Genomic DNA, 24,951 nt, shown 5'->3' on the forward strand with positions numbered 1-24,951 from the left:
CATATTATAAAATGATTAAATTTCTTATAATTTTATAAATATAAAATTTGAATGAGACCAAAGAACTTTTCTCACAGAAGAATTTATAAATATTTATTTTTCTATTACAATCAATTTTTTAGACATAAAAAATCTGACAATTTAGGTAGCTAAACATTAATAATAATAAAAATCCTAATTAATGTATGTGCTAACATAAATTTATTATTAAATTTCAAAGATTTTGATTATCATAAACTTTTAGATATTTAAGTAAAATGTATCTAGTTATATGTTTAAAATATATATATATAAATAAACTTTCATCTGTGATTAAGAACATTCTTGGAAGAAAGATTTTTCTTGATAAAAAAATAAATAATTTTCAGTTAAGAAAGAAGTGTTTTTGGTAAATTTCCTATAAATGATTGGAATTTTTAAATTAAATTCTTAAATTAGACTATATTTAGTGAAAATATCCGCAAATCCAGCGAAATTTAACAAATCCTTGTAATGATTGGACCAGCTCGGCCCATGTAATCCTGCAATCAAATCCCTAAAACCATGCGAGATGAGAACGATTAGGGTTACAAACTTCCAGATCGACCATCAGTCCAGTCACATGGTACGTTTAAACTGCTTATTGTCTTCTTCAATCCATTTGTTGTGCTTCTTGTTTGCATTACTGAAATGAAAGTTTTATGGCTATAGCAGGAAACATTATGGCTTTTGTGATCTTTACTTTGTGTGGATTGTAGCAACTTCTCTGTGCGATTTGCTCCCCAATAAGGTGTTGATCATGTTCTAGTTATCTGTGAAATTTGTAAGTTGCAGTTGTTATTTACTTTGGATTAATTACCAGAATATTAGGTTTTACTGATTTCCAGCATATTGTAAAGCTAGTTTTGAGCTTGCACATTTGTTACAGTGATGTCCAAAGGACAAGGACTACTTTTCTATTTCGCATATTGCAGTGCATGCTCTTTAAGGAACATAGTTCCACGAGATGAGATAATCATGCCCGCATTTCTCCTATGCAAACACGGTAGGCAGAGGCACTGATACTGCTTCTTTCTTTCTTTCTTTTGCGCTGGAGAAACGCTCAACAATGGGTTAATTACTGTTGCTGATTAATTTTCCTTATCCTGATTTTGTTATGCATCATTATGGCCTATAATTTTTCTTATTACTAAAATGCAAACGAAGTCTATCCCACATGGTAAGTTGTATGCTAATAAAGAAGCTTTAACAAGATGAGTGCTACAATTAACTCTGGCTTAAGAATTTAAGGTTAGTGGTTGGTCCTGAGCTAGTTCTCCTATCTAAGGAAAATGTGACGATTAATATTGGGCAAACCTAATTTAGGGTGTTCAAAAGGGTTGATTATATCACATGATGGTGTAACTGTCATTGGGTCTCGCATGCCACCATGTAGGAATGGTACTAAGTTATGAGTTCAAAGTTGAGTTTTGTTGGGGGTGTTAATCCTTAAACAGGGGAGATTACAACGCAATGGTCATTGATTCTTACTTCGCCGGAGGTTCCTGCAATGCAACAGAAGTCTTCTGTAGGGATCGGGCAACAATATGTAGTCCTTCTCAATGGGGAAGAGAGGAGGAAGAAGAAACTCTTGATCAAGATCTCAAGATCATGCTCAAATGAATTAGGGCTTCCTCGCGAAGGCTAACCTGAATCCAACGCAAGAGTCATTGATTCTTACTTGTCCCCAGAGTTTATTGCAATGCAGTGGAAGTCTTCTGCAGGGATCAGGCAATAATCTGTAGTCCTGCTCAATGGGGAAGAGAGGGGGGAAAAGAAACTCTTGATTAAGATTGCAAGATCATGCCCAAATGAATTAAGGCTTCCTCCTTATATATTGGCCCATCCTGTAGGAACCATCCACTATAAAGCTCATACCTGTTAACAATCCATCAATGGTAACAAACTAGGCTATTGGATCTATACATTTAATCCACATCCATTTATATGTAAACCCCCTTCATGCTATAAGTATTAAATCACTTAATGGAATTTAATACCTTAATAGCAATTGTTGTTGGTGTTAATTCACATCAGCAACTCTGCTCCGTCATAACCAACTCAACTATGCTCCGTGGGTTAGTTGCCTCATCTGGAGTGAGTACAACACTCCAGTTTAGAGTTGTGAAAAGAAGCTTTATAAACTTAGATGAGTGGGTTAGTTGCCTCATGTAAGCGGGGTCCAACAAATCCTACCAAGAAGGCCAGAATTGGAGGCAATGTGGAAACATGGAGAGGCTCAGCTTACATGGAATTTGTCACTATGCAACATGAATACTGTTGTTTATAAGATCTCTTAACCATTTTGTTTGCAATTCACATTCATAGACCTTTGCTTTTCTTGCCTTTTATTTGTATTGTCAACTTTAAAGTCGATTTTTGCAATGGATGAAATTTTATTTTCCAACCTAATGCTACTGTTAAGTAAACACCAGGAAATCTTTTACTTTCAGTCCATGAATTATGTGCTACTGTTTACATAAATAGTTATTGTTATTCTTATTGTCTTTTGTGAACTGTTGTTCTTGCCTGCTTTAGATTTATTTGGTCGTGGTTCTCTAATCTTTTACTGGTGAGTCCTAGTCTTTTCAATTGATTTGCGGGGTTTGGTTCTTGTCAATGTTCATGTTATTTCAGTATTTCATGTAAAAGAAAAGATCCTGTGATTAAGGGCTGTGATGTACATGTGAGGGTTAAGGACGGTGATGCCATATCCTCAAGTCAGCTCTGCTATTATCGTGAAGAGCAATATTCATCTATCAAGGGCACAGACTGAAAGCTAATAACAAAATTCGCATTTGGCAATGCTGAATTATTCTTTATCCATGAATGAGGATTAATTTTTGACTCAATCTCTATTAAGAAGGAACAAACAAACAAACTTGATTCATAAGGAGACCAGTGGAATCACTGCAATTATATTACACCATCAACAACTTTACCTCCCAAAACATCAAATGTGATTTTATCCATTTATGACACTTAGAATGCTGGTGAAGGAATATTTTTCTTGGACCATCTCGTCCACAACAAAACCTCCAAAATGATGCAAATGATGAAGAGAATGGCAAGATCGAAGCCATAGCCAACCTTCCAAGAGCTCCCTCCACCTCCTACTTGAATCCCTACAACAATGTTGACTGCTGCAAAGAACAGGGCGAGCCTTCCACCCCAGTGGTGATACCAGTTCCAGTACCTACGTATCTTGGAATCTTGGTCAGGCTTGACAAAAAATGCCATCACCTGCATGAGTTGTAAGTACAAATGAGATGACAATTTTTGACATAATTTGAAGTTCAGCTGTAGGATTCAAATTCACTTCAAAACCTGAAGAATTCCAAGAACCAGGACAAAGATGCCAATGCCTCTGTGACTGTATACAGTCGCATGGAGCTCATCAAAGAGAAGTTTCCCAGTTACCACAGCAGCGAGACCAATCATGAACCCCATGAGTTGGATGATTGTGTGGAGGTAGTACCACAAGGGATCCCATTGTTTGCAGTATCTTGCAATGATCGCACCAATTGGAAGCAGAACGCCCCACCCGAATATGGCAAGCACTCCATGGCTCCGCTTCAGCTTGTATAGGTGAGAAGTGGAAGTAGATGAACTTCCTGTGAAGTTAGATGACGTTGAGAATTTCTATTGTCACGTTCATTTACTAAGTTCATGCACAAATTACCTGTTGAAAAGTCAAACAAAAGAGAGATCTTATCAGAATGCTTTTTCAGGTGCTTATGAACCGGAGTTGAAGTCCCAATTGCAAACAGAAGGTGTTGCTGAGCAAGAGGGGCCTGAAACTTTAGCTGAAAGGCAAGGTAAATCTTGGCATGATGAACAAGAACTTTCGGTGCTACTGCAGTGGAGAGCAGCTGCCCTTGATCCGCCACAATCTCCGATGCAGATTTACCTCGCAGATAGAATTCTCTGATGTGGGGGATCCCAGTTTTGCCCATCCAACCTACCATGGCACTGGAGCCAACCATCCTTCCATCTGTGGAGAATCCCATTCCTACCCAGCCAACCGTGTAGATTGTGGACAGAACAATGCTCAGAACATTTTCTTCGTTCTGAGAATACTGCAATGAGAAAGTTGACATCAATAGCAAGTTGTGAGTTCCAACCATTTAATGTAAAGATCAGACATGATTAGCATTGGCTTACTCTGAGGACGAAGTTGTTCCAGATGGGTCTGCATGAGAGGCCAGAGTAGTTGCTGAGAGCTGCTGGGAGTTCCAACTCGCAGCTATCCGATTGAGCTCCGGCAGTGATGGCTGCAAGTATGATCGGAACGATGAAGACGACTGAATGAAGCCCCATCGAAGCTGCTTGCATGGGATGCTATTAGAACTGATGAGAATAGAAAACCAAATGATAAGTGGAAGGGGGAGCTCGACGAGGAGTGAAGTTTAAGTGTTGCCTTTGCTTAGAACTGAAGTTGAATGATGATAATGAGTTGGTTTTATGTCTCTGTGAATAAAAAAAAAAAAGAGTTGTTGTAATATGAGAAATTTGTGATGATGGTTAGTTTTGCCAAATTGGTTGTTGGTTATGGTAGTGGTTGATTTAGGTGCTTAGCGTACTTCATCAAAGTTGGAACTTGAGATAAAGGAGTGAGCAATCATGATCAAGAAAATTTGCTGCATGATTATTTGGTGATCTTTTATAAGCTATACGAGTGTAGCTTATCCACATTTTCCATTGTCAAAATAAATAACGTTCCTCTCCTCTCCTTCCCATTATTATATGTAAAATTGTTTAGATTTTATTAAAAATACTAATATCTTTCGATAGTTTTCCTAAAAAATATTTTTTTATATTTATATTAATGACAAAACTTTTGAAAAAATAATTTTCTTTTTAAAAAAAAAAAATTAGATAGTTTTACAACTTATTCACTTCATCAATTCTCTGTCTTTGTCCTTCCCACTTCTCCATCTTTATGCAAATTGAATAGGCGATCAAGTCATTAAGCTTGTTGGGGCAAACAATCTAACCATTGGATAGTCCCCCACTCGACCATTTTAATTAGCTGATTTGAACAACTCAACTAACTAATCAATTAACCTAGCTAACTCATTCAATTATAACTTGAAGATGAGGAAAATATTTTTCTCTATTTAAATTTACAATCACATTTAAGAAATAAAAATATTTTGTTTTCTATAAATCTTTTCTCTTATAAAATATTTTTATAAATAAATTAAATTTTCAACAAAACTAAGTCACAACTCTTTTGCCTTCCATTGATTTCTCTTAAGTAAACAGAAGCCAAACAGTAGAACCTGTGCAGTGCACCGACAGGAAACAAGGATGCAAAAAAAAAACATATGAAATTCGCGCGTGGAGGAGCCCACTACGTGGCATGTACGGCGATGATCAGGACGCTGGAAAGCTGTCCACAGCCAATTCCGCGTTACCACAAGCCATGCCCATTTGCCACTGAACTGAATCAAGCCGTCCATATTCCATAATTTGAATACCGGATCCTAGCACAAATCTTAAAGCCCAAAAGGACTTCCTTCATGCGACGTCATTGGCTTGCTCTACCACGGATCCCGATCCAATCCTTTCTCCCCTTTCTCGCGTGGAAACTGCACAGCAATGGAGTCATCTTCGCTTCTTCTCGCAGGTTTCTACCAAATCATGCTCTTCCTCGAATTCAAGAAAAAGACAACGCCTTTACCCGTCGTTTTCCTGTTGGCTTCACCGCTTGCTCTTTAGAATCGGGTCGATTAAAGAAAGCTTGGAATCTCTGTGTCGATTGGTTCTTGCAATGATGGTGCGCTTTGTCTCCATCGATTTCAAAAGTTGGATTTTTTTTCACATCATTATTATATCATATTCTGTGGGGGTATTCTAAGCTTGATTTTGTGTTTCTTAATGGTTGCATCTGCTCTCCTATCCATGTCGAGAAAGTTGATTGCAATTTGGTCATCTTGCGTACCTGCAGTGCTTGAATCGCACTGCATTGGGTATGCCTTTTGGATCTGTAAGCTGATTCATTGATTTATTAATTTTGAATTATTACAGCAGAGGCTGATGGAATCGCTAGGTCGGATGTCAGAATAAAATTGTAACTTGTTCAGTCTGAATGTGTCAAAAAACTTTATTTTACTATTTCTATCTTCTAATACCTACCCAATTTCTTAATACGTACCCAATTTCTTAATACCTGGATTTTTTTTCCACCCAATTCATCTATACTTTGAAATCCAGCTGCCATATCAAGAACTCTTTGGAGGTTGTGCGCGATGGGGTTTGAAAAATTAAAGATCTGATTCTTTTGATTTTTGATATTAGGTTTTTTTTGGCTGCTATGGTACGATTTAATTTCTTATCTTTGGCAAATTCCATCAAATAATTAATCCCAGTCTTTCTTGTCCAGTTTCTTTCGAATGAAAGAGAACTTTCTCAGTGAGCTAATATTTTTGTTTAGTTGAGGTACTTTGATCAAGAGATCTATTCAGCTACTCTATTCTTGAAACCTCACTTTAGGAAAAATATATTTCTGCTTTTCATGATTTGATTGTCTTTGTAACTATTCTGTCACAGAATAATTCATTTCAAATTGTTGATGCCAACTAATTTGTTGCTTAGCTCAGTGTTACATGCTTATGTAGATTATCAATTACCTGAACATATAATTTTTGTCTGTTGTCTAAATGCTGTGTTGCAGATCTGCTTTGTTTTCTTTACATGGTCAATAATCACAGCTTTTGTTGCTCGCCATGATGTTTTAGCAGCTGCTTCTTTGAGTCATCAAGAACTGCCTGACACAAGAAAATGACATCACAAAGGGATGTGTTTGAGCTATCAGGACCCATACATCTGACCTCTATAAATTGGTAAGTCCTTTCAATCTTATACATTTTGCAAACCTTTCCTTGATGATATGTTCTGTTACTTATCTGTTATTAATCTTTCCAATCATCAGATTCCATTCACTTTATGATGTTTTCCAATATATAAATTAGCATTTTGCATATATCCTAGTCTTTCAAACCTGGTCACTAACACCTTGTTTGAATATCAGATTGTTTATGATGACCATATTGCCTAGTCCATGATGGAAAATGATATGGTAATTGTTTACCATATGAAATATATACTGAAGGACAAGCAAATGTGAAGAATATGTTTCCTTCATTAAATTGATGATCCACCTTTCACAAATCTGTAGTCTAGTTTCTGGATATAATCTAGTTTTTGGCTACATCAGTAAACCCAAGTAGTGAGAAAGGTAACAGATCAACAGCTATATGAGATATAGATACTTGTTGTTCTTTATGTGTTTGACCTGGCCCATTACTTTTCCAGCAAAGGAGTTCTTCAGCAAGGTAGAACATAAAAAAGGTCTGAATGGATAGAACAGTTTTATATTTCAGTGTTTCTCATTCACTAGTCACAAATATCATTTATGCTCTCACAGTCAGTTACTTTTTAATTAAGTTCTATTGAGAAAGAATAGTTATAATTTCTATGGTACAAGTGGGATTCTTTTTCAAGATGTTTTCAGTGTGCTGCAATTAGAGTATAATTTTGTCAATCCAAGAGACAGATTTAACGATTCACATGCAATACAACGAGAATATGATCTCATTGATTTAGACGTATTGGAGCAACATCATGTTTATATCGTATCTGAACTTGTTCATTTTCTTCTGTGACACTTGTTTCGAGCAGGAATTGTCCTCATCATCAACGCTCAGTTGCAGCCAGTTTAGTTCAAGGTGCGTATGTCCTAGAACGCGATCGACAATTGAATCGTCAAGGTCAAGAGGCTTGTGCTCCTCCCTGGTGGGAGAGGTTCCATTTTGAAGTCGCCAGAAAGCTAATTGATGATGCTGATCTCTCCATCTTCGGCGCCATTTACAAATTCAAGCCTTCAACAAATTCCCATGGCTCCACAGTTCCTAATACTCCTAAATTTGTCATTGTATTCAGAGGTACCGTCACTAAGAAAGAATCTTTATCTCGTGATCTTAAGTTGGATCTGCAGGTACTAAAAAATCATCTCCATCAAACATCGCGGTTTACTATCGCAATGCAAGCTGTTCGTAGCTTAGTTGCAGCTTTCGGACATCAACATATATGGCTTGCTGGGCATTCTCTAGGAGCAGCCATGGCAACACTGGCCGGAAAAACCATGGCCAAGGAGGGCATGCACCTTAAGGCTTTCCTCTTCAACCCACCATTCTTCTCGGCACCGATAGAGAGGATCAAAGACAGGAAGGTCAAGCATGGCATTCGCATTGCGGGAAGCATCATAACTGCAGGGCTCGCATTGGCACTGAAGGGCCCCCGTCACAAATGCAATTCCTTCACCATGTTGTCAGCCTGGGTGCCATGTCTATTTGTCAACAAGTCTGACGACATTTGCTCAGAATATATTGGCTACTTTGAGCACCGTAAGAAGATGGAAGAAATCGGAGCAGGAAATATAGAGAAGCTGGCGACGGAGAACTCTATGAAAGATTTGTTTCTCAGTGCTTTTGGAGTGGAGTCGGAGTCGTTGCATCTTCTTCCATCGGCAAGTCTGACTATGAATTCAAGTCCTTCTCCCGACTTCAAGAGTGCTCATGGGATACATCAATGGTGGAGGTCGGATTTAGATTTTCAAACAAAGGTGTATCTTTATGAGTAAAACTACAGCATTTGATGATTTGAGTGTAGTAGTGGAATCTAATCTAGTAAGCTTCATCACTGGAAGGTGATTCAAAGTTGCTGTATGTAATTTGGAGCATGTGAATTTAACTGCTCACAATTGTTTTAGGCAATAACAATGGATTGGATGTTGTGGTTCAATTAGTTAGGATGTCATAAATTTAAACACATACATTTATCAAGATTTGACATTTCGCTTTATCGATTTCTAATTTGTCATATGAGATATATCATACATGGCATAGCCAATGCTCTTCTTGCCTCAGTGACTATACATACCATTGCTTTTAAATTTTTATTTGAAAATTCAAAGTCCGTATTCTTCTTGCCATACTCATTCCCTGTCTCATACTTAGTCACACACATATTTCTGACCCACATCTTCTTGTTGATTGTAAATCTGAAAAAAAAAAAAATACTCGTGTAGTTTCAAATGTGTCGAGACTGTTGATGCCACCAATGTCAGCCAACATAGTGGTTCTTCGCACGAGCATTATATTACTTGGTAGTAAGATAAACATCGGCAATGGTTTTTCACTCGATAAAGTGCAAGTAGCAAAGGATGGGGCAGGAGATTTACAAAGAGGTGAGGCAGATGGGGTGGAGGTTGCGTTTGCGTGACATATATAGTTCCTATGCATCGGGATGAGGTAGAGTTTACTGGTGTGAGGTAAAAGCATCGAGGACAATGCATGATGAGTGCGAATGACAATTCATAGACAAAGGACGAAATTAAAACCGTACGTGTAACATCACATAGGGTACCCTATTGGCAATGAGAATAGGAAGGACCAAGGACGACAACACGAAGCACATGCATTGTGGACGAGGCAAATTAAAGGGCGATCACTAAATGTGGTGAGGACTGAGGGCACTAAGGAAAAATGGTATATATATGAACATTAGAGATGAATAGTTCTAATTAATATGGCTCATAGTGGGGTGGTAAGCAAATAGAAGACGATTAATATGGACGAGTTGCCCAAGTTAGGGAAATCTAAAGAGGATGATGCGGGCATCAACATTATTTTAAAATATATAGATAAAAAATCGATGAAATTAAAGAACTAGTTATACAAGTTAGTAGAAAGGCAAGAGGTTGTCATCAATTTAATTGAATTTAAAAAGAAGTTAATGAAAGAACCAATGGACTAATTAATCTGTCGTTGTATAATTGATATGGTTTTAAAAAATCAGTCGATTAATAAATATATGAAACAGAGATTTCAAACCATTTTAATTTTTAATTACTGGGAATTTAGTTATCGACGAATCCCACGAATGTGCCTCACTCCCATCCTCAGGTGTGACCCGCCACTTCTCGCCACGTCCGGCAGGCGGCAGCCAGGCCTTCTCCTTCTGAAACGGGCCTTTTCGGGCAGCAACATCAAGGCCATCCAACGACTTAAGTCGCCACCAAAAGCAGTCGGTCACGAAAACCGAAGGCGCTTCCTTCCTCTATCTCTCACGTGAGCCGCACGAGAGATTCGTGAATGGAATCGTCGTAAAAGCTTCTTCTCCTCCATCACCGTCTTATAGTTTCCGTGCGCCACTATAAACTGACGCAGACCCCGTTACGAAATCCCTTATCTCAACTCGCCTGAACCCTAATAAATGGAGCCCGGCGAGCATATCCGCCGCGCCCCGGACCGGAATTATGCAACCCTACACGCCCTTGGCCTCGCTGGACTGCCACTCGACCTCTCCCTTCGTCTCTTTGACGACGAGGTGGACTCCGTGTCCGACGCCTTCTCTAGCGACGATTTCCGCATGTACGAGTTCAAGGTCCGGCGGTGCCCTCGCGGGCGGTCACACGACTGGACCGACTGCCCCTACGCCCACCCGGGCGAGAAGGCGCGCCGGCGCGACCCCCGCCGGTTCCAGTACTCCGGCACGCCTTGCCCGGACTTCCGCATCGGAGGAGGGCGGTGTCGCCGCGGCGAAGGATGCGAGTACGCCCACGGGGTGTTCGAGACGTGGCTCCACCCTGAGCGCTACCGGACGCAGCCTTGCAAGGACGGCGCCGCATGCCTCCGCCGCGTCTGCTTCTTCGCGCACTCACCCAAGCAGCTCCGCGTCGTTCTTCCGTCGAGTCCTAGATCACCGGGAAAGGGCGGAAGCATCGTGATGTCTGCATCGCCGACGTCTACGCTGGCCGCTGCGATGATGTATTCGCCGTCTTACGGATCTTCGTCGCCGTTGTCGCCAGTGGCGGTGGATGACGTGGTCACTGTGATGACTAATCTTCGGCTGAGCAAGGTGAGATCTTCGATGCCATTTGGTACCCGAACGGTGGAAGCGGGGTTCCTGGCGACCGCTTGCGTCCCTCCACTGTCTCTAGCGAGCAGAACAACAGAAGACAAAAAGGCGGCAACGAATTGGAGCTTGAAGGAAGCCGAGCTTCTTGCTGGCTGGAGGAACGAGGAGGAGGAAGAGGCGGCGGAGGCGGCGCGGGATTTGGAATGGGTGTCAGAATTGGTGCAGGATTGAATCAAATCTATCAACTTAATTTGCCATAAAAGTTAGTGTTTTTCTCAAAAACAGTTTGTCCATACTTGTGCAGTCAACCTCGATAATAATTTTTGTTTTTTTTTGTTTTTGCTGAAAAAATCTCTGGTAAGAGCTCCGAAACAAAGATTGGGAATATATTTAAGATTGTTTGGATAAAAAAAGCTTCTTTTTGGGTCGAAAACCTCTGCCAGGTGCCTGACAAAACAAGATCTCTCTCTTATTATACATAAAATTACTCAAGTTTTCCATTTTTGTATTTTGGAAGGAGAATTCCTGTAATTGTTTGTTTGCTCCCAAACTTGTATACTGTTGCTGTGTTCTTCAGTATACTGCTTGATGTAAAGTGAGTTCAAAATTATGATCTTTGTTTAAGCGTAATCATTACTGCTCAAGTTTGTTCGTCTTTTTGATGGGAGAAAGAAGAACAAGTGGAAATTCGATTCCTGCAAGCTTTTTAGTTTATTGTGTATTTATTCATTTATAAGAAAAGGTGCCTAGGTTGCTGGTAATTGTGACAGCAGCATTTGCCATTTGGTATTAAATCAAATAATTTGTTGACTTTAGCATCCAACAGATAAACTGTTGCACATTGTTTTGTCAGATTCTATGCTTTCTGAAAATCTGGTGGCTGGAGGAACCCTAAACCGTAAGGGCTGAAAGTTCTTGAACAAATATAAAATATATACAAATAAATAAATTTAAATATTAATAAATTAAATATAAATTATATACAATTATAATAATACTAAAGATGATATGGTCTGGCTGGATCCGTAATTAAAGATGAGTTAAACTGATTGATGTTAAAGTTAATTTATTTATTATATATATTGAATTTGTTTAAAGTTAAATATTAATGATGTAACTTATGTCTGTATAAATCTTTAAAGGTAACTATTACGTCAACCAGTTTTAACACGCAATTCAGTTCTCTCAGACGAAGAGATAACATGATCATCCTTTTGGCTTGCAATAGCTTCAACAAAATGGATAAAACCTGTTTGCTAAATCATTTCCTTTTACTGTCGAATCAAATTGACTGGGCTGATCTGATCTGATCTAGCAATACCAAAGTTAAAACACTTCACTCGAGCTTAAAACTCATGGTATTAATTAGCAAACAGCATCAACACGCGCGCTCATCCACATTGAAAGTTAGGTGTGTTGAAGTGCCGGTTAACTTGTGGTAGAAGGTTATGATATTCGAACTCCACGCGAGCCGCCAAAAGCCAAATCTAGTGGATGACGACATAGATTTTCCATATATATTTTTTTAGATTTTTGGTAAATCTAAGACAACTTCTGATTTGCCAGTGATAAACCAAATTTGAAGTTTCACGTTAGATACGGTTTAGAAAAAGAAATTTACCTAATTGCTCTTTTATTCATGGAAAAAATATATTTTTTTTTTGAAGAATCGCTGATCAAATCAACTTATTAAATTCTAGAGACAACTACCAATCAATCAATACTCGTCCCACTCTAAAATATCCAGAATAATTTAAAACGAGTCGATTTCAAAATCCACTTAAAAAGTTGCACAAAATTCTTAATTTTGACTAGAGATGTTTTTATGTGAGTTCGTGTATATTTACTATGCAAATATTTATGGTTTATTTCATTCTAAAACAATCTGAATAATTTAAAAAGACGCCAATAAAATAATTTTAGAATCAACTCGTAGTCGATTATAAAATCGACTTGGTGGGTGAATAGATTGTGGGGAAAATTAAAATGGGTTATGATTTTGTATTATTTTTATTTATTTAATTCCATTGCATTGGCATGATGGCAGTAGAAAACAGGTCGTGGCTTGGAGTGCGAGGCAAGCAAAGAACTACGTGCTCAGCGGTGGAATAATGTTTCGCCAACAATATAATGGAATCTAATTAACCCTGATGTTTATGCATTACTTTGACTAATAAAAGTAGATTCGATGTGCGACTATTTTTAATTTTAATTTTTATTTATTCATTGTCATTAAGGAGCCTAAAAGGATTAAGAACTTTGCCGAGGAAATTGTAAGATCATCACAGCCTCAGCTTGAAATCGAGGGAGTAGCTTTTGGTCAGTCAGATAGACGAAAAATATGAAGTCATAATTCATGTGTACGGCTTCTTTTATCATTGAGTTGAGGGAATCTCATTTCACCTTACTAATAAGCAATTAAGTTTTTCTCTACACCAAACATGAATTCATCAAAGATGTTAGACTTTATCGTTCAATTCATTCAATTAATTATAAATACACAATTTTTCATATTCTCATATATATTCTCACATCTTCGCGGAAGACGCGCCGATGATCGAGGCACAAGTGACAAGACTCGTTACACTTTGACATCCTCACAGATAAAACAGTGCCCAAAATTTTCATAACTATATCATTATATATATATAAATATGCTAATACTCATCAACACTACAAATTGGAAACATTAATTATAATCCAAGGAAATTAAAGCTTCTTCAAAGTTCAAAAAGAAATAATTTTCAATTTGTACGTACATGCTGATCGATCTTTCTTCTAATATATGATCAATGAGTCGGATAAAGTCGTCGTCTCCCAAGGGACATAAGATATTGAATAGTTAGTTGTGACACTATCTATCTATCTTGCTGCTGGAGAAATCCCAGGAAAATATTCGATATCATCATGTGCACTAGTTTGGCTCATTCCGAGAGTTGCTGCAGTGTCTAGGCTCTTGCCGCTTAGATCCGGGTTTAAGCTGGGTGCCCTTGGACCAGCCTCGAGCGACAGACTTTCCTTCAGCTCCAACACTACCTCAGCCATAGATGGCCTTTGGTGTGCAGTTGGTGAGGTGCATCTCAGTGCGACATCAGCAGCCTTCCAGATCGAATTCACATCGTACTGGCTTCCCAGGTTTGCATCAACAACATCCTCAATATTCCCTGTTGCAAGCCGTTGCTGAACCCACTGGATCAAAGTAGTGCTCTGAGGAACTTTTATAACAGGAAGCTGGCCAGTGATAAGCTCCAGTAGAACCACCCCGAAGCTATACACGTCGCTCTTTTCGCTGAGTTGGTAACTCGAGTAATACCTAAACAATTAGTTTCCTTAAGTTTTAATTTCTCAAACTCATTAAAATTCTTGTTAGTTTACTTCATAAATTAAATCACAAAGATAAGAAGAAGACACAGAATCCATGACATACTCTGGATCAAGGTAACCTGGCGTTCCGACCACATTTGTCGACACATGGCTATCGTCATCATTTTGGTAAGCCTTGGACAAACCAAAATCTGATATCTTGGCTTCAAAACTTTCACTTAATAGGATATTCGTGGTCTTCACATCTCTATGGACTAGCGGCGGTTTGCATCCCTTGTGTAAATAATCCAGACCTGCATGTCATTTCAAACCCGTGGCCGTGATCATAAAATGAATTAAATAAATTGCTCATGGCAAGAAGAAAATTAATAATAAAACACTATGCATAATGGTTAGACCTTGTGCAGCTTCAACAGCAATCTGAAGTCGCTGTCTCCAACTCAAACAAGTGTTTCTCCCGGTTTTATCTGTCAAAAAAATTAAGTTCATAGAGACTTAAATGGACTAACATGTGCTGCAGATAAAACAAGCACTAGGGAGTATTTTCTATGCAGTGAGTGCCTCCCTTTGAGACAAACTTTTGTATAGAATGTTGCATGTAATAACTCCGGAACAATTAGGCTAAACTTGGCAATAACCCATCTCTTAGTTCAATTAAAAAAGAAACCATTATTATGTAAACAAAATAACCATGCACTACAAATTACAGTAGCTCCATACAATAAAGAAAAAGTGACAAGCATAACTCAAACCTCTTAGATGATCATGTAAGGTCCCCTGAGACATATATTCATAGATAAGTGCCAAATGATCTCCATCCATACAGTAGCCAACCAAAGCAAGAAGGTTCTTGTGATGGATCCTCGTCAAGTTTAGAGCCTGTAATGAGAACCAAAATCAATATATGCCTAATTATCAAAATACGTAGAGAGATAACGTTTCATAAGATAGGCAAATTGTATTTTAAAAAAGATTCAGAGAAGAAAAAAGAAAAGCCATTGCTTCGACCATAGACATATCGCTAATCTAATTAGTTACACTAATTACCTCGGCTAGAAACTCTTTAGTGCCCTGTGATGATGATTGAGAGCGCAGTTTGACTGCAACTTGAGTACCATCTTCCAACAAACCATGGTAGACTGTACCAAATGCTCCCTTGCCGATGATATTCTTAAAGTTGTTGGTTATTCTCTCTAACTCACTGTAAGTAAACTCTCGGTTTTCAAGTTGCAATGGATTATCTCGGCGTCTCTTTAACAATCTTGAGAAGTTACCTGGCTCCACAAAGATCAGCTATTGAGCCTTTCACAGAAATAATCAAAGAGCTAGTTTAAGTGAATGGTAATGCAATTCACAAAAAAATAAACATACCTTCTGACTTTCTTAGTCTCCACACCATGAATATGACCACAAATATCAGCAGAACAGAAACTAAACATAAAACCACAATAATTGGCATTGTGAGCTTCTTTGTTTTTCTGCTTTCCTCACATTGAGTTACATCAGTACAAAGATAATGATTGCCTTCAAATCTACCACCAAGAATTATTTTGGTATTAGTATGCTTCAAGTGATCTTATACGTCTACATATATAACTTGGACTAGGTACCTCCAGAAACATTTGAATCTATCTTGAGATAGAAATGAAGAAACATGGTTAGTAAGCCAACAAAAGTTTGAAGATGCAGAGTCCATAACCAACAAAATGATTTTACTATATAACAAATAATTAGTAGAACCCCTGCAAGAGAAAGCTATAGCCCATCTCAGCTTCAATGTTGAAGGATGTACCCTACAATGGATCATAAATCAAAAGGAAGGTAGGCAAGGACATCTATATCATGAAACCGATAAACCAAACCCATCCAAACAAAAAATTTCAGCCTAGCGGTTTGGTTTCTATTTCAGTATTAGGTAAAATTATTGGTTTGGTTTTGGTTTGAGCTTATGCAAAACCAAACCATTAAGATTTTTATACTATATAGGTATATAGTACTTGTAGGTTGTTAATTGTTATTTATTTTTATGTTCCCTAATCAACATAAAATATAAATTATAATCACTTTTATAATTAATCGTAATGGGATTGTTGTTTGGAAATGTTTTTAATTGGTTTTTATCAAACCGAAAATTTCAGTTTGGTTTCAAACTGAACTGAAATGGATTTGGCTCAGTTTTGATTTGGATCTTCGAAACCGGAAATATTTCAGTTTGGTTTTAATTTTTCTCACTAAACAAATAATCGAGCCATCCCATCCCTAAGAGTATGTGCTAAACATGCTTTACATAAATATCAAGCAAACAAGAAAGAAATCACATGCTGATGGGAATAAATAGTTCACTCATCCAATAACATAATTTTGCTACTCAGAAACATAATTTTTACCAGGTTCCAATCCCTGTATTGTGCTTATTATGGGCTTTCTTCAATGACTAGAGTGGAAAAAAGGAGTTTATCAAGTAATACATCAAAAGACCAAATAACATACTCAAAAATAAGCCGCCCTTCTTCTCTTTTTTGCTGCAAAGCAACCGGAATTTCTCCAGTTAGATTGTTTCCTGACAAATTTCTGCACAGCACAAAAGAAAGTAACATCAAAGTCATTTTTTTTTCAAGGAAAAGAGGAAAAGGAACTAACGCTCTTCAATGCTCACAAGTATCTGAGTGACAGCAAACTTCCTAGTTCTTCAGGTATCGACCCTGTTAGATTGTTGCCAGACAAGTCGCTGAGATGGAATGTAATTTATAAGTGATTAGTGATATGCATCTCAAGTTAAATTGAAAGTAACAATCAGATAGAGAACATTAGCTGATCAACCATCCTTGGCAACAATATTCCATATACAGATGTATGTGTAATAAGCTTATAATAATTTCTTCCTTCGCATGCAATTAACTTCATTTTCTTAAGTTTCATTTACTCATTTCTTCTGCTTAGTTAAACTGGTCCTAGCAGACAGAAGAAATTGAAAGCATTATGCTAGAAGCACTTACAGGGATTCCATCACAAGGAGCGATGCAAAAGAAGGTGATATGAAGCCAGTTAATTCACTAGACGACAAATTTCTGCAAAACATTTATGCATGTTTACCGACCTCTAACCGATATTCAAATCATGCAAAAGTTCATTAATTTCAATAAAACACTCACATGCCGACGATCCTTGTTGGCTCCACACTGTAGCTACAATTCAAGCCTTTCCAAGCATATTTAGCTGGAACACATGCATCTCCCATCCAGTTTTTCTTCACGTTGTAATCGCTCCTGATTTTCACAATGGCAGCAGCTGCAAATCCATGGATGCTAATGGTGTGGCATTTACTCAAGAATAACAATTATGATAGGGCAAAACAAGACTTCTAATAAAAAAGGTTCGTTTTTGAGGATCTGGATGAACCTATAAAAAAAGGAAAATTAGGGCGTACCATCTTGATCGTCAGTCGGCGTATTGGTGAGAGTCAGCGGCGTGTAGACCTCGAGCGCGTTGAGGATTGGGGGAGAGTCAGACAAGCCCGTGGAGTTGAGAGCCCATTGGTATCGGGTACTCTGAGCCAAGGGGCCGCCATTGGCGTTGTAGGTCGCTTCCAGGCGTATCGGGGCGAAGTTGGCCTCTAGGATATCACCGTTGAGGTAGATGTTGAACGATCTGGAGATGTTCTGGAGCTCGGCAAAGTGGAGGAAGGCGTAGAAGGCGTTGACGGGAGCTCCGGAGCCGGCGAAGTCCAAGGAGAACTCCAAGACGAATGAATTGGCCGGCGCCACCGCCGTCTGCATAACCGTCGACGGCTCCTTGAAGTCTTCGTCGTTCTGGACGGTCTGGTCGACGAAGATATGGCTTAAATTGGCGGGCCGGAAATTAAGCCAGTCGGCCCAGGTGCTGTAGGGGTCCCAAATCCGGTCGATGCTGTCGTTGGGGTACCTGCAAAATTCGTCAAAAGTTAGCATTTTACAAGCCGAAATAATTTTCGACAAAGCCCAATAAATTCTCCTAATATGGAGAAAAATCTACTAATTGTTCGTATTTATTACGATTTTTTTTTCTTCTATCTCATTCCTATTGCCGCAGGCGGAACTCAAACCTTTTATCAATTTCGATAATTATGAAAATAGATAATTTTAAGAAAAAAATTAGGAAACAGTACCTTATGACCTCATTGGTCGCCGTCCCCAAATCGACCCTCAGAAATAGAACAAGATTTTGGGTCTGGTTGAACCATGAATGCATCACCGTATCCGGCACCGGCCGGAGCTCCACCGCCGACACGAACGGGGTCCCTGCCCCCGTGTCGACCAAGCACACCGATATATTACCTGCCACGGCCACCGCCACCACCTCCACCGTGTACACCCTCGACACCTCCGTCACGTTCACCGTCCTGCAGAGGTTGACGTCGACGTGCAGTTCAAACAGCAGTCCGCCTCTTCCAGCGGAGAAGCTCCCGTCGTAGTCGCCGTGCATGAAGGTGACCCGTATCAGGTACTCCTGTAACTTGTCAGCCAACAGGGAGTAGCAGTTGCGAGGCGACTCCATGGAATTAGGGAAGCTTCGCAGAGTTTGAAGATACTTCGGGGTGGCGGCGCGGAATCTGGGGGAGATCGAGTGGGCCTCGCCGACGGTAATATAAGAGGCATCGGAGGTGTAGCTGATGCCGGTGGCCTCGTCGGTGTAGATAGCTTCGTCAGTGTTTCCGCAGTCGATGCTGGTGAAATCTGCATGGACAGCAATCGATTTCTTAGAAAATTTTGATCAAAATTCATTTAATTAAACGCCCTCAAAATTTCAACGGATTAATTTTAAATTAAGTGACCAATCTTTACAGGCAGCTTAAAATGATTACCATCGGCGTCAGGCTCTTCTCCTACATGATGAGCTCCAGCTTCGTCGCCGACACTCAAGAATATAAGGAAGAAAGCCCAAACTGCCACCGCAGGCGATCCACGGCGACTCATGATCCCTCGATAATTTCGGATAACAAGAAGATCGGCTGCTGGAATTTTTTTTATTAAATTGTGGACTGTGTTATCTCAAGACATAGAAAAGAGAAGATCATATAACCGCACTGCACTGACAGAGAAAAAGAGTTGACCAAGTCGAACCCACCCATTTTCACATGCTGTAGTACATTGTTTTATCTAGTTCAGTACAACTTGTAGTGGGGCGTTACTATTAAATGGTATTAATTTGTAATCTTTGGGAATCTGATTTGCATGGTCAAAGACTTGGGAAATAAAAAAAAATACATGGTCAAAGCATCAGAAACTTATATGTATGCATGATATCTATATGTAATCTTTGAAACTTATTAAGAGTTAATATGATATTTAATGCATCATGTTACTTTTTACTCTATAAAAATAGAACATGTGAGTTCTTGAGTGCTAAGTGAGCAAGGGTGGAATTGTAAAAGTATGCTGTAGCAACTCCTATTTCAATCTAAAATCTCATTTCTTCTCATCTACGCTTCCATACCAAATCAGTTACTACAAGTTGAAATGTTGCAAAAAATAAAAAGGGATAGATTTTCATATGGATGTCCTTTTCCAATTAAATGGATGTCCCATTTAAAATGAACTAATTGATGAAATTTGGATTGAATTTTGAGAGAGTAGTTGTAGCCCTACGAGTTATTGCATATCAAAGTAGTTATCCATTAATTTTTTAACAGTCGATAATATATGATACTACTCATTTAAAATATAATAGATATATATCATAAAAATTTTTATTTATTAAAATACTATTTTAATTAAATTATCACTTTCTAATTAATAAAATCAATATAAGTTTATCATAATATTCTATATTTATTAGTTTCTACATAGTCAATCGTGATAAAATAATATTCATTTGAAATAGTTCTACATAGTTGATCGTGATAAAATAATATTCATTTGAAATATAGTGGGAGTCATAAAGTCCTTTAAGTTTGTCTTCCTTATTGAAATATTATTTTAACTAAATTATCACTTCCAATAAATTAATAAAATCAATATAATATAACGATAATATTACAGAACCTAACAACTAACTATTACACGTTGTAGCAACTACTTGCTAACTTTTACATAGTCTATCGTGATAAGATAATATTCATTTAAAATGTAGTCAGTGTCATAAAATCATCTTAATTTATTTTACTCATTGAAATATTACTTTAACTATATAATTATCACTCTCCGATAAGTAAAATCAACATAAAATAATGATATTATTGTTAAAATTAATAACCAACTGTTACACATTGTAATTGTTAATAATCACTTGTTACACATTATAACAACTAGCTAGTTGCTTCAATCTAAATCTTAAAATACGATATTAATTGGGAAAAGAATGTCCATATCATGATTTATCAAATGCCCATTTAATTTTTATTCATAAATGTTATAAAAATATTAGAAATTTCAACTCTAGTTTCAAATCTCATTATCAGTGAAACACTAGCTTGTAATAACGAACGAACTGTAACGTTGAAAATTATAACATAAGTAGAATTATGAGTTTGGGATTTGGGAGAGGGGTGAAATTATATATATATAATATTATAATGATAGTGAATTGGAAATCAGCGATTTTCTTAACCGGCCGTCAAGAAAGACTTCATCTTAATTGGCTAGCTACCATGGGTTTATATATATTTAATTTGTTTTTACTGAAGTCTTAATTTCTCCCAGTTTTCCTATTTGAAAAAAAATCAAAATGAAGACCCTAACAATCATATTAATTAGATGCTTTGACTTTGTATATATATACTTTTCCTTTTGCACATGATTGTCAACTTAATATATATACATATATATATGTTAATGCTGATAATCAGTACTGTCAATTTATCATGGTGCTATCAAGATTAAAGCAAAAAAGACAAGCACGCGATGCATGTATCTATCGCCAAAATGTCAAGGTAGTTTAAAGTCTAGATCCAAAATTAAAGAGGCGTGCAATTTTTTTTTCCCATAAATTACTTTTCGTATGATGCTCAATGCATAAGAGTTCCTGACCACAATTAATCCAGCACGACCATTTGGATAAGAGACGTAGGATGCACAACCTAAGTAGTCAGTTGGAATTAAAAATTATGAATGAAAATAGATACTGGAAAAGTCTCATATTAAAAATTTTATGATGTTAAAGCTAAGTTAATTTATAATGAATTATAATCTTTAATATTATGAACATATATATATAAGTGAGATAGTACATTCCACCCGTAGGACTGGAGTGCAGATCTAAAGAATTCGAATTGTACTCAAACCCCGCCTGTTGATTCATGTGCGACGTACGTCAAATATCGAACCGATCAAAGTAAAAATTATCCAATAAGCGGATCAAGCTAAGCTAGACGTACGGGTGAAGACAATAATGATCTTTTATTTCATCATTAATTAGCAAATTTAATATTGTCGCTAATCATCGGAGCATATATAATGAGATCTTACCTTGACAATATTTGTCAATTCCTGTGATAACGTTCCAATATAAGTTTTTTAATTTGTCATGAATAATTAGTGTTTGTTGCGATCGATCGAACTATTGTATCTTGAAAAATTTATCGTTGGACGTAATCTTGAAGTGCTACTGCATAAGGAAATGAATCTGTTTCAAGAGACTGTGTACCACACAGGAGTTCTTGCATTTGCATCTTACTGCATGCGTATTAATTAGCAGTTGACTTCCTCTTCTTCAAAATACGTACGTTCTTGTGCAATTTAAGCTTTGAGCGGCCACTGCCTGACCCTATACTAATTGCTACATATCTATCAATGGCAACTCCATTGATCTATAAATGGCAGAAACCCCTCTTTTTTAAACATGTTATACATCATGAAAAATTCTTAATTCCATGACGAAACCTCTCCGTTGCTTGCTACGTTTTGACGACTTCTCCATCTTCGCATGCAAATTTTAGTCTTTCAATGCTCTTTTCAACTAATCCTCTGCGTACGTACCTAGCTTCTCGTGCTGCATTAATGGCTAGCTTCCTCCATCTCCATCTCCATCTCTATCTCTGTATATACACACACAGTCACGTCCTCCGCTGCAATTCCAATATTCTATCTCTTTGGGTCCGAGCTAGCTCTTTGAAGAGTCCTCATGGAGCTCGCTCTCATGGCTTTTCTATCTTAATTTCTATTGGCTTCTCCGTCCATGAGCGGAGCAGTGGAAGGTGGAGGCTTCATCGACGATAAGAGCTAGCTATTACTCCCCACGTAATTAACTAAATCTCCACAAGAAAATATTAATTATTACTTCATAAATCAATATGATCTGCGCTTCCTTTGGGGAGTTTAATATGTTGTTGTATTAATTCATTCAGCTTCGCGTAGGACTACTCCTTGCGAGGCGCCGCCGTCTCACTGCGGCAGTGGTGGTAGACATGGTGCCACGCCATAGCGCAGGCCACGGCCGGCGGCAGCGCAGCGCGGTGGAGTATATACTATATATGGTCCTCCAGTAGTGATCACCACTGCGCCTCCTCCTCCACTAGTTGGGCCGGTGATACCGAGTCCGCGCTCGTTCCTGATCTGGCACCCCCGACTCCGACATCGCCGGTGACTCCTGTGCCGCTGACTCCGACTTTGACAGTGATTCCGGCGGCGTTGTTGGCCCCCATCGACCCCAACATTTTCCCCTTCACTTGCGAGTGAGCTCAGATTTGTTTTTTTTTCAAAAATATAAAACAAAAAGGAAAACAACAAATTCTATTTTGATTATAATTATAAAACCCGACTGAAGTGGTCTCTCCAGTGAACTGAGTGTATGAACTTCGATTGGGCCGACTGATGAACGTAACTTGGCTGGATCAGCGCCTTAGTCTTTTGTGTGGATGTCCGATTTGATATTGATAACTGTGATTTTAAAATCTATGACATTATTTACTTTTATACGCAGCTATTGGAGGGCACACCCGGCGCTGATATGGGGCGGGCTACTGGAGCACCATCGGCCCCACTCTTCGGCCTCTCGGCGGCCGTCGCTTACGGCACCGACCTGAGCCTCTCGGCGACGTTGTCCAACCTGCGCGCCGACGGCATCGGAGCATTCTACCGCGAAGGAACGGCGTCGCTACTCAACGCCATGGCCAGCCGGAGCTTCGTCTTCAGCCCGGAGCAAGTGAAGGCGGCGTTCAACGTGGCCGTACGTCGTCTCCGACGAGGCTGCGGTGCATGGCGCAGGCTTGCGTCTTCAAGAAGGCCAACAACGAAGGCTGTCTCAAACACTATTAGCTGCTGATTAAGGGTGCTAACATGTGTGATCGATTAGGACTCCATGTTGCTTAATTTTATGTTTTAAACAGTACTAGTGCAGTCATCGTTCATGTTTTGTTGATGTTTAATTACTGCATGCAAGAAGTTTATAACATTAACCAGTTCAAATTTCTTAAATGAGAAGTAAATTGTGTTAGTAGGTGCTGATTTTGGTCTTAAGTTGCATTTTTTCACCTTTCACTACATTTATTTTTTCACAATGTGCCTAGATGAAGAAATTAAATAGCTTATAGTGAAATTACATGATAAAATGTTAATATACTCTTTCCCAATCAATTGTGAGATGATTTCTCACACCTTAAAACTTCCTACTATACCTTCCACTAAAAATGCAGACGAAATTAAAGAGAGCTAGACATTTAACCTGCAACTTCCGAGATGCTTGTGAAGTGAATGGCAGGGCAATTCTCCTTTGGCACGAAGAGCAAATTTGAAGGCCACCTAATTTACCAGTTCACTTCGCCTTCCTGCCAAAGGAGAACTGCCCTGTGATTCTCAAACCTCACAAAAATTAATGCTTCTTTAATTTCTCTTCCTCTTCAGGCTGTTGTTCATGGAGGTCCACTGCCTTACTGCAAGTCTTGCACCTTCCTCTTATAGCAGCAGTTGAGATGAGACAGTGTGCGCATGAATTTGGATATGCCACAGGATATACCTTCTTAAGTTGGAACAATTCCCTTGAACCTGCCTTTTTCCAGTCCCTTTTCTCTTTTGATTTCTGCCATGGATCTCATTCTCTGAACCCCACTTCCTACCAAAAGAAACTTCCAATTATATTTCTAGCTTCAACACACCTGTTGATGTTTTAATACGTACATGAAACCATTAATCCTCGTGTTGAATCAAGATGCATGGTGGTAACAAACGGCATCGAATGTTATCATTGATCGCTAACTTTGTGCTAACCTCGCCTACAATGCTAATAGCTGATGGAGGAACCTTCCCAGGGATTGCACTTGCATTTGACAGAAGAACATCCCTTGGCATCTTCCACCCTTTATATATATCTTTCACTTGGTAATTGCATGCACTAGAAAATCATCAACTGTTAGTGTCGAGTCGCGCGAAAAGCATTTTGTTGGCAAATCGCAATCACTAAGCATCTTCCATCACCTCATTGTAATCGTTGAAGGTCCTGGCCATGGAGAACATGCCTTGGCATCTTCCATCTTTATTTCTTTCACTTCATACATTCTGTCCGAGATCATCATACAATCTGTTTCCAGCTTAAAACGAAATCAATATATAAACAAATCCCCCACAAACTTTGCTGCTTAAATGATACTCGATATATACTCAACAGAATGCCATTACAATTACCCACTCCAGGGCGAAGATATTGATAGCACAATCAAATAAAAATGTATTGAACAGAAGCATAATATCCAAGAAGAATATTTACCAGGGACTA

The 24,951-nt window shown here is 38.4% G+C and overlaps 4 protein-coding genes across 11 annotated transcripts; 2 read left to right on the plus strand and 2 right to left on the minus strand.

Annotated features, from left to right (window-relative positions):
• Nucleotides 1-2,924: 2,924 nt before the first annotated feature.
• Nucleotides 2,925-4,384, minus strand: LOC141841615 (cytochrome b561 and DOMON domain-containing protein At3g61750-like). Its single transcript, XM_074729794.1, has 4 exons — nucleotides 4,183-4,384; nucleotides 3,701-4,097; nucleotides 3,346-3,632; nucleotides 2,925-3,261 (listed from the first exon to the last, which is right to left on the minus strand). The coding sequence occupies exons 1-4, from the start codon at nucleotides 4,351-4,353 to the stop codon at nucleotides 3,001-3,003; spliced, it is 1,116 nt and encodes a 371-aa protein (XP_074585895.1). The 5' UTR covers nucleotides 4,354-4,384; the 3' UTR covers nucleotides 2,925-3,000.
• Nucleotides 4,385-5,584: 1,200 nt separating this feature from the next.
• LOC141840545 (GDSL esterase/lipase At4g10955) lies at nucleotides 5,585-8,826 on the plus strand. 8 transcript variants are annotated; one of them, XM_074728564.1, is made up of 4 exons: nucleotides 5,587-5,650; nucleotides 5,743-5,800; nucleotides 6,698-6,866; nucleotides 7,705-8,826. In XM_074728564.1, the coding sequence occupies exons 3-4, from the start codon at nucleotides 6,805-6,807 to the stop codon at nucleotides 8,663-8,665; spliced, it is 1,023 nt and encodes a 340-aa protein (XP_074584665.1). In that variant the 5' UTR covers nucleotides 5,587-5,650; nucleotides 5,743-5,800; nucleotides 6,698-6,804; the 3' UTR covers nucleotides 8,666-8,826. The 8 variants fall into 8 exon arrangements, with proteins under 8 accessions (XP_074584670.1, XP_074584665.1, XP_074584669.1 ...); XM_074728568.1 differs by having other exon boundaries at nucleotides 6,765-6,866; XM_074728569.1 differs by lacking the exon at nucleotides 5,743-5,800 and having other exon boundaries at nucleotides 5,585-5,650; nucleotides 6,765-6,866.
• Nucleotides 8,827-10,255: 1,429 nt separating this feature from the next.
• LOC141842159 (zinc finger CCCH domain-containing protein 23-like) lies at nucleotides 10,256-11,243 on the plus strand. The gene has a single exon (XM_074730384.1). It carries the CDS (start codon nucleotides 10,300-10,302, stop codon nucleotides 11,173-11,175), a length of 876 nt encoding a protein of 291 aa, XP_074586485.1. The 5' UTR covers nucleotides 10,256-10,299; the 3' UTR covers nucleotides 11,176-11,243.
• A 2,394-nt stretch (nucleotides 11,244-13,637) lies between these two features.
• On the minus strand, nucleotides 13,638-19,350 carry LOC141840548 (putative leucine-rich repeat receptor-like protein kinase At2g19210). Its single transcript, XM_074728571.1, has 13 exons — nucleotides 19,109-19,350; nucleotides 18,413-18,980; nucleotides 17,696-18,189; nucleotides 17,421-17,556; nucleotides 17,265-17,336; nucleotides 16,925-16,996; nucleotides 16,759-16,839; nucleotides 15,640-15,800; nucleotides 15,316-15,542; nucleotides 15,021-15,147; nucleotides 14,667-14,735; nucleotides 14,372-14,561; nucleotides 13,638-14,257 (listed from the first exon to the last, which is right to left on the minus strand). The coding sequence occupies exons 1-13, from the start codon at nucleotides 19,218-19,220 to the stop codon at nucleotides 13,807-13,809; spliced, it is 2,760 nt and encodes a 919-aa protein (XP_074584672.1). The 5' UTR covers nucleotides 19,221-19,350; the 3' UTR covers nucleotides 13,638-13,806.
• Nucleotides 19,351-24,951: the final 5,601 nt, after the last annotated feature.

This window comes from Curcuma longa, chromosome 11 (assembly GCF_044706935.1).
Source record: "Curcuma longa cultivar G26 ecotype Majalengka, Jawa Barat chromosome 11, ITB_CL_G26_1.1, whole genome shotgun sequence".
In the NCBI taxonomy this organism is placed as follows: domain Eukaryota; kingdom Viridiplantae; phylum Streptophyta; class Magnoliopsida; order Zingiberales; family Zingiberaceae; genus Curcuma; species Curcuma longa.

Coding starts and splice junctions, on each gene's coding strand:
- LOC141842159 (XM_074730384.1), top strand. CDS start 10,300: ATGGAGCCCGGCGAGCATATCCGCCGCGCCCCGGACCGGAATTATGCA.
- LOC141841615 (XM_074729794.1), bottom strand. CDS start 4,353: ATGCAAGCAGCTTCGATGGGGCTTCATTCAGTCGTCTTCATCGTTCCG. Junction 3,633..3,700: donor TTTGTTTGACTTTTCAACAG/GTAATTTGTGCA, acceptor CTAACTTCACAG/GAAGTTCATCTACTTCCACT. Junction 3,262..3,345: donor TGGTTCTTGGAATTCTTCAG/GTTTTGAAGTGA, acceptor CAACTCATGCAG/GTGATGGCATTTTTTGTCAA.
- LOC141840545 (XM_074728569.1), top strand. CDS start 6,805: ATGACATCACAAAGGGATGTGTTTGAGCTATCAGGACCCATACATCTG. Junction 6,867..7,704: donor CATCTGACCTCTATAAATTG/GTAAGTCCTTTC, acceptor TGTTTCGAGCAG/GAATTGTCCTCATCATCAAC.
- LOC141840548 (XM_074728571.1), bottom strand. CDS start 19,220: ATGAGTCGCCGTGGATCGCCTGCGGTGGCAGTTTGGGCTTTCTTCCTT. Junction 16,997..17,264: donor CTCCTTGTGATGGAATCCCT/GTAAGTGCTTCT, acceptor ATTCCATCTCAG/CGACTTGTCTGGCAACAATC. Junction 16,840..16,924: donor TTGCTGTCACTCAGATACTT/GTGAGCATTGAA, acceptor TGTGCTGTGCAG/AAATTTGTCAGGAAACAATC.